General features: G+C 33.9%; 1 protein-coding gene and 1 non-coding gene across 3 annotated transcripts; one reads left to right on the forward strand and one right to left on the reverse strand.

Annotated features, from left to right (window-relative positions):
• Nucleotides 1-1,567: 1,567 nt before the first annotated feature.
• Nucleotides 1,568-1,640, reverse strand: Trnaa-agc (transfer RNA alanine (anticodon AGC)). The gene has a single exon. It is a non-coding gene; the product is annotated as a tRNA-Ala (tRNA).
• A 3,450-nt stretch (nt 1,641-5,090) lies between these two features.
• LOC134743546 (odorant receptor 2a-like) lies at nt 5,091-8,718 on the forward strand. 2 transcript variants are annotated; one of them, XM_063677041.1, is made up of 5 exons: nt 5,091-5,899; nt 5,983-6,082; nt 6,240-6,344; nt 8,347-8,502; nt 8,620-8,718. In XM_063677041.1, exons 1-5 carry the CDS (start codon nt 5,112-5,114, stop codon nt 8,671-8,673), a joined length of 1,203 nt encoding a protein of 400 aa, XP_063533111.1. In that variant the 5' UTR covers nt 5,091-5,111; the 3' UTR covers nt 8,674-8,718. The 2 variants fall into 2 exon arrangements, with proteins under 2 accessions (XP_063533111.1, XP_063533112.1); XM_063677042.1 differs by lacking the exon at nt 6,240-6,344.
• The last annotated feature ends 624 nt before the right edge of the window (nt 8,719-9,342 follow it).

Here is a 9,342-nt window from a genome sequence, read left to right on the forward strand (position 1 = left end):
ATAAAAGCGTTTTTATATTTTGATGTCATTTAAAATTAAGGGGAGAACTGGTGCGTTGAAGATGTTTGATGGTGTGTGTGTGGTTAAATATATGTAGATATTTTTTTCTGAACTAATTTGATAAGAAAAAAAAATCGTAAGTTTACATGTATTTTTTCTTGTGTTCATCGTTCATTCATCCATTCGATTTCCATCCCATTCCATTTTCAGTCCATCCCATTTGTAGCCCGAGCCGTGCTGCATAATGCATTTGGTGTACAGCGAGCTTCAAATTGCATAGACACTATGAACGGATTCATTCATGAAGTGGCTATGCAATTTTGCAGCTCGCTGTACCTTAAAACATCTTTGTTGGGCGTACTATAGGAATAATTTCTAACAACCCTACCGGCATAATAAGAACATAGTTTTATGTTAACACAAAATTAACAAAAAAGCAAAAACAGGGTATGACGAAAAAATAAGCAAAAAGTAAATACACACGAATTAGATAGGTATTGTTCTGAGTGGCTGCCATTGCAAAGACACATTTTAACGTCAGCTACCTTTTCATCTATTAATCAGCTATGAGGCCTATGATAATACACAAGATGCACAACATATTGAATGTTTATAATGTTGTACTAAAACCAACTCGGCCCGCAGATTAATTGAATGCTTACAGCTCTTGCTATTTATCATAAAATCGACTCAAGGAAAATGAAAACAGATGTTGAGAATAAGGTATTCAGGAAAGCTTCGGTTCTTTGGAGCGGACTTGGAATACAGATGAACAAAGATAAAGTAAAAAATTCTCTGATGCTTGCCTAAATGGACTCAGAAATGTTGACACAGTTTGTATCGACTGCTGTTTCGAAAATCCCTATGGAAATAACATGTTAAACAGCACCGGCTTTAGTAGGTACTTTTGTCTAATTATGCACTTTTTACAAAAAAAATTAAATGTTGTTAAAAAGTGATGTTATAAAAAGAAAAGTGTTTTGGAATGTCTGAATACAAGGTATAACTGATGCTAATAATTCAGTATTCGATACTACTATTTAAAAGGAAAAAAATATTAACAAAGGATGATATTTATTAGCGGTTTCAATTTGCAGCTCACTTTTAGTGCACATGACACGCTTGTCACGCTAGGTAATTTTGGGTTAGTTATTGTTTGTGACAAATACTTACACTTAAAGCCCAAGCAGTCAGAACCATCCATTTATCCTCTTCATTATGCTATCATTTAACAAAAAGTTTAAATTTACCAAATATGTGTAATATTTGGTCCAATGAAACAACATTACGTTTAGGGATAGATTAGTTATGCAAAATATGCCAGCGGCCTTTGCGTACCCTCGGCGGCTCGCGCGCCCCTGGCGGAATACAAAATGAACCCGAGTTTTCCGTTAAAATTGAGCATTTAGCACTAAAGAGTTTTTTAAAAGCCCAACAAAGGACTTGTTTGTATTTCTTGGGACTGATAGTGATATTACTGAGGGGATAATAGGCTTATCTATTGTACGAAACGTCTGCGAACGATGCTTATTAAGCTTAGAAACAAATTAAAAGTAGAAAAATTCACTGTCTTGGGTGGGACTTGAACCCACGACCACCGGATTGCTAGCCCAGTGCTCTTCCATCTGAGCTACCAAGACCTTACCCCATACCGCGATACAATACAGTGGTCGTGGGTTCAAGTCCTACCTAAGACAGTGAATTTTTCCACTTTTAATTTTTGGTTAATCTGTTCAAAAGTAATTATTTTCTAACAATTTCGTAACTTTACAAGCATAGGTAAATGAAAAAACCGGTCAAGTGCGAGTCGGACTCGCGTTCCAAGGGTTCCGTACATTACACAATTTAAACAATGTATTTTTTATATTTTTTATGTGAAACGTGAGTGAATTGTCTTTAAAAACCCCGTAGGGGTCGGATCAAAAACTAAGTAATTAAGTCCGACTCACGCTTGACTGCACATTTCTAGTAGGTTTTCCTGTGATCTATAGGTAAAGATCTATTTTGTGTAATTTTTTCAAAATTTTCGACCCAGTAGTTTCGGAGATAAAGGGGGGGGGGGGGGGAATGGTCATTTTTTGCCTATTTTCTTGAATAACTTCTAAACTGTTTATCCTAATATTATAAAAATATATATTTGAGATTCTCACAATGATTGATATGTAACACAATATAGTTTGAAAAACTTTACTTTTTAATTTTCTCATTTACCGCCCAAAAGTGGCCCCCATGTTTAAAATTCATTTGTTTACGTTACATGTCCGTCTTTGGGTCACAAACTTACATTAGTATACCAAATTTCAAGTCCAGTAGTTTCGGAGAAAATAGGTTGTGACAGACGGACAGACAGACGCACGAGTGATCCTATAAGGGTTCCGTTTTTTTCCTTTTGAAGAACGGAACCCTAAAAATCACATTACCAAGGCCTGCATCCAAAAATAAGTACGAGTACATTTTTATTTTGCGTTACTAATGACCTGAGGTAAATTCTCGGAGGAAAAGTCTTACATGTTGGTATTAGATTGAAATTATGCCTATTGATGAGACCTACCCACTTCATTAAGCTGAAACGCAATGTGTGGAAGTGCGATGATACCTAATCAAATTTAATCTAGGGGAACCCGGGCCAACGGACCCCTTCAGCATATTTCGTGATAACATGAGAATAGAGTGAACTACGCCATTACTTGGATAATCGTTCATTAGAATAATCAACAGGCTTCACTTAAATACAAAATAATTAGCTCAGCTCAGTCTACCATTTCTTTGGACAAAACGAAAAAACTACAAATTGCTCATATTGTCCTGTGCCTGGGGCAGGACGGTCATACCTGGGGTATTGTGGGCCGGAGCACTATGGGTATTGAAAAAAATACTTTTACCTAAAATCTAGCACAATGGGATGAAATATGTAATAAGTAATGTATTTTTCACCTACACATGAGCAGTGCGCTCACCTTTTACATGAGAGAGACGGAGAGTGCCTTATTGAGAGAACACTCTACAATAAAGGCACTATATAGGTATGTCTTAATCCTCCGAGCGATTCTCCTTGTCTTTTCTGATCACTTTTTTTTCACCATATTTTTTGCTGTATTTTTTTAGGGCATTAACTGTCCTAGTTTCGTTTTAAATAATGAACTTGTAACAACAGCAGTCATTTACAAACAATAATTTGGCCGGAGCAATATGAGCATGGTGCGGCCATAAGCCATAATACCCTAACGTCATAATTTTAACAAACTAACCATAAGACCGTGGAATGTTTATTTAACATTTTTTTATTAGTTAATAAAAATTTAAGACATTTATAAAGCCAAACTGTATTGTTAATAAAATGATGTAGAAGATACAGATCATACTAAAATATAGAAATTATAGATTTAATTAACTTTCGTAAAATCGTTTCTGGCTCTCGGAAACGTACGCTAACGCCACCATTGCCACTTGCCACAGGGCCGATAGACGTCCGTCCACGCTACGCCTACGCTACGGCGTGTGCGGGCTAGTGGGGACAGAAGAATAGGTGCTCATATTGCCCCAGGTGCCTATAAATAATGCCTCGGGTTCCAATGAAATTGAATTAGATTGAGGCAAGTAGAATGCTGGCTCTACTTCAATTATGCGTCCCTTTGTGTTAAATTACAGGCAAGGCGACGTGATTTGATGTTTGTTACTGATTGATGACAAGTCGCGTAGAAACTTCGAATCAATCCGAATAGTTGATGACTGACGCAGCGGCCATTATTTTGTCAGCTCACGTCTCTACTAATGTCAGGTAATCTAGTTTACAAGTCATGTCGCGATATAATTTGCACGAACTATTGCATTCTCTACCTATTTATGGGAGTTTGGCCTAAAGCATAGGAGATTTAGAATGAAATCATTCTTAATATTTTTTTCGCTTTTATTCTTTCGTAAACTTAAACTGTATTATAACGAAGAATAATAATGTTATGCCCACGCCGCATTTATCGGGTTTATATAATATTACTTGTAGTATTAAAAATTAACAGGCGGTTTTTTTGTAATCTTTCCATACACAAGTCTGAAATAAAAAGACTTAAATGTTAAAACGCTTATCACGGTAACTAACTACAATTTGATTGGTGTTTAAGTATTTTATTTTATATTTTTATTAAAAATATTAAAGCAAGTCGAGTCTGCCATAAAACTTCCGACCATAGGCTTCTAACACTCACGCTTCTACTTTTGATAATTTATACTTACCGCATTTATTTTATAATAATTCTTTCTTTTCTCAGATTTCTTTAGTAGGTAATTAATCATTTAAAAATATTTAAGAGATAATGAAAAGACTGAGGAAAGATAATTACAGGAATAGCATACCATGGTTTTAATATTATTAGCATTGATTTTTGTAAATTACAATTAACGATTTTTAGAATACAATAGAATTTAATGTTTTCTATAAAGTGTGCAAATTCAATACGGGTGAATATTTAAACGGTGGTAAGCATAGGACACCAGAAGTATATTGAGATAATTTTTGCTTTGAAATACAATGAAAATATTTTCCATACAAAATAATTCAGCCCGCAATGTATAGCAACACGAGAGTTACTAGATACGAGCTTTTGAAAGTAACTGTCAACACTTGTTGGCATTACTATAAAAAGCTCGTATCTCGAAATGTCATGTCATGTTAACAACATGACATGACATGTTATGTCTAGTAATGTTTGCAGTACATTGCAATTCGGTAAATTAAAAAAAAAAATACTGGGTCATAATTAAGTGTAATTAAAAAAAACATCTTAGTTAATGATTACACGGATAAATTCTATATCTAGTTTAATTTACCGCCTATTGGATTTACACACTGTATATTAAAGGCTTACTTGTTAAAGATTTAACTTCTCATAAGTAACGTGACTTTGACAAATAGACTAAAAAAAGAGAATAAGAAAAAGACCATCGTTGTCTTTACGACAAACATGAGGCTCCCTACCTCTGTCACTTAGCCGGCCAATTAACGTCGCCCGCACGCGCAAATTCTCATCCAATATTTTCAACATTTGTCATAAAAGAACTCGGACTATTGCCTTTAACTAGTATAAGAAACTAGCGGTCTTCATGCACTCATAAAAATGCCGAAAATATTTGATGAGAACATGAAATTTGATAATATCTTTTGGATTGCCACAACAGCAATGCGTCTGAACCGATCCCATCCTTACATCCCGCGAGATAAGAAGTGGCGCACTCAATTTACTGCTATATTAATTTTATCCTTTTCCTGTTGTGCGTTCATGATTTATTCAATATTTTTACACGACATACCGTGTGGTGCATATGCTGATGCTTGCAAAAGTGCAGTAATGACAATAGTAGCTTTCACGATTACGTACAAGTACTTGATTATGTTGCGATATCAGGAGTCTATTACCGATCTGATTCGCATTGTGGATGAGGATTACGAACTGGCCAAGGGATTTTGTGAAGAAGAGCAACGTATCGTTTATAAGTACTCTAAGAGAGGGGTAAAAGTTACCCAGTATTGGTTCTTTTCAGCTTGTTCGACGAGCGTTATTTTCCCGGTCAAAGCATTTGTGCTTATGGGAAAGTCTTATTTAGCAGGTGAATTCCAACTAGTGCCGTTGTTCGAAATGACATACCCTTGGATTCTGAATGATTATAAAAATGTACATGTCGTTTTCGTAATGCTATTCAGTTTAACACTCTTCTTTGATATTTATGCGACTTCAATGTATGTAGGATTCGATCCGATCGTCCCGATATTTATGCTTCATTTGTGTGGGCAATTGGATATCCTTAACCTGCGCATATCAAAATTGTTCTCCAATACAGAGGACTCCGCTGAAACTATGCGAGAAAACTTAAGAAGAATTATTTTACAACTTCAAGATATTTACAAGTATAAAACTATTGTTTTAATCTCTACCTTTAGTGGTTAACGTTTAGGTGAAATATAGTAAAAAAAAAATTTTTGTCTTTCAGATTCATTGATATTATTAAAACCAACTTCACAGTGTTGTACGAATTTATGATGAAAACTACAACTTTTCTGCTTCCTCTGACTGCGTTTCAAATAACTGAGGTAAGAAAGAGCAAAAAAGAGAGCGTGATAACATAATAATTACAAAGTTCTTTTCTTACTTTTTTAGGTACGAGTACCTACTATTTATAAGAGATATCTTTACACGAGGATAGGGCAGATACGTCCTCTAACTCAGTAAATATTTATTTTGTTTCAGTCTCTTCGAAACGGAGAAATTAATATAGAATTCATTGGATTCTTTAGTGCCGTGATATTACATTTCTACATACCTTGTTATTACAGCGATCTCTTAATGGAGACGGTATGTGTGTATTCTTATTTTAATTTAATAACTTATTAACAAGTTTGGGAACAAATCAAATTATTTTATTAAATATCCGGCCTTCACCACTGGAGGGCTTCGTCACTTTTTCTTTAATATATGACATCTATTACAGTTTTTAATAACTTATTATTTAATTTTTTTCCAAAGTTACCTGAGGGTAATAGGGCCTATCTAACTTCCAATCGCTTTTAATCGTTATTTATTAAATATAGTTTTTATTTAAACTCAAGTGAATAATGTAGCTCCTTGTATATTTAGATACACGTGTTCATGCGTCGGAATTTTTACTACAATTAAAAGATAAATCGCGTACCAGGGTAGCATAACAAGGCCTGGTAGTTTATTAAGGCCTTGCCCATTTTTGTGTTATCGAAAAAGTGTAAAATCATGAAAAATATTCCAGAAATTATTTAGAAAGCACTCACCGTTGTTAACGTATATTGAAAATGAAAATGAGAAATGAAAAAAATTGTTTATTTTGGTTACAACATTTCACAATTTACAATTTAGTTATGCTGGAATCTCCTTGTAAGTATTGTAAATACTTGTGACAGAAGACCCCGCTACTATTTATTAAGGGTTTATAAGTAGTAACCGAACATATCATATTAATTAGTATGAACTTTAGCTAAAGTAAAGTTTAACATACAATTTATATTACAATTAAGCAAAATTAAATTTGAAAACAAAATTATATATAATATTGAGAGATTAGTGCATTTACATATCAGTTATTATCATTTTTGTACAAAACAATATTTTCAGAAAATTCGTTACTTTAAATGGTATAGGTTTTATTGCGTGATGCATGTGGCCTTATTATTAACCGAAACTTTTATAAGACTAATTCATGATAAGATATAATTTATGTACTGGATTGCTGTTAACTTATATAATTTTATATGTTACTCTAATCAAGACGGTTACACTGTTGTAAATACATTTTTTTTAGATGTTTTATTATACTATAGGCCTTATTACCTCCAAGTACCTTAAATTACGATTTGAAAACGAGGCTTACTAGTAAGCAAAACGCGTATTCGCCAATATACAAACCGAACTAACTCAACTTATTTATCTGTATCTGTATAGTGATTCATGCGACGTGAACAGGACTGACCCTGCACACTCAGTAATTGTTAATTGATCGGTTACCATCGTACTTACGTGAAACAATCACACTTTTTCTTCACAATCATGGTCACCGTACAACACCTAATAAATAAACATTAAAACCTCATTAAGCATTATGAGAGCACTTTGACTATAAAGAAAATAAACTGTCATACTGTCATACTTGAGTGGGATACGAGTTTTCAAAAGTAACCAGACTGATGACATTCAATTTGCCACTTTTCACAGTGTCAGTATTTGATGGATGTTTTCTAATTGTAGGGTGACCATGCCTGTGGTAAATAAATTACTTTTTTTTAAGATGACAAAAATAATATAGCGTTATTCATTGTTTGTCAAATTTAAGAAATTGTTAATAATCGTTTGTCCCTATCAATTATTTCTGTCGTGATATTTCTATTTGTTAGAAAGAGACAAAATTTAACAGGTTTGTAAGAGGTTGCTATTTTTTATGAAGGCTTTTACGCGCACGACAAAACTACGAAATGGCCGTTCCATCGGTTTGCCGCTATCACTGTCACATTTCGCAGAAAGAGCGGGAAAGACAATGCGCGCCAAGTGTCAATTTTGATCGAATTTTGTCGATTTTTATTTATGTAAAAAAGTTGCCGTACAATATCTAAATTCAAAAGCTGTAAAATTACTATTTCATTTAAGATTATTTTTTCTTCTTTTTTTGTTTATAAGTGTCACATAATAAATAACCGAGAAATTTTTGATTAAAAATCCGAGTTAGAGGTTACTTTGGGAATTAATTGTATCGAGCGAAGTGTCATAATTCGTGTATCGAAAGCTGTGTTATTAAAGATAATATAATCAAGAATGCATGCCGTTTGTCGTGCAGGGCGAAAACTTCCGTCTGGCGATATATTCTTGCGGCTGGGAGAAGCAATCGGATAAGCGCGTGATGCGCACCATCCTGTTCATGTTGACACGCGCCCTTAAGCCGATCGTCATCAGCACCGTCTTCTGCGCCATCTGTCTCGACACCTTTGCCCAGGTAACTTACTGCATATTTAGATAAGTTAACATAAGTGTGTCTTGATCAGCAATATCAATAGATAAATTTAAAATATGTCATAGTCTGTTATAATATCTATATTTTTATATTTTTTAGATGAGCCGAGAAGCGTACTCTATATTTAATCTCATGAACGCAGCTTGGACTTAGGCTGAAGCTTTAACGAAATTAGTATAAATCCACGCTTCTGTAGTTTTTAGCATTACTACTGGATAAAAAAAGCACTTTATAACATAAAATACTTCGTTTACACAAACATCTCTTAAAAATCTATGAATTATTTAGCAATTTAAATTTTGGTTTGAGAACGCCATCATGATGCATAATGCGCCTTGATGTAGTGTACTGTTTGTGTTTGATTATTATTTTTTGTGCATGTTTTCTATTATGTTTTTTTTTTTGCAATTAAGTGTATTGTGTAAATATTTTGTGTTTTCTCTTTGTTTTTTCTCTTGTGCAATTTTTTTTTCGGTAGTGGCAATAAAATATTTTTTTTATCATAAAGTATTTATAGCTTCGCTCCTCTCACACTAAAACGCAGATAATTTATTGAATAAGAGTGGAGTAAATATAACGGATATTAAAACCCAGTGTACACCTGTACCTGTACCCATTAGTAATGATTACTGTACGTCGTATGTCTCAAGTAAACTACGTACATCACAAGTGATATGATCAGATGCAACTACTATTATTAGTACAAGGAACTTAATTAACATGTATTACATGTTTTCATCGAACGCTTACGTTAATGAAAACGCAACTAAACTGCCGCTTGGTTTTGTGGCAAACCATGTTTCTGTTACAACGCTTACATTA

This window comes from Cydia strobilella, chromosome 8 (assembly GCF_947568885.1).
Source record: "Cydia strobilella chromosome 8, ilCydStro3.1, whole genome shotgun sequence".
NCBI lineage: Eukaryota > Metazoa > Arthropoda > Insecta > Lepidoptera > Tortricidae > Cydia > Cydia strobilella.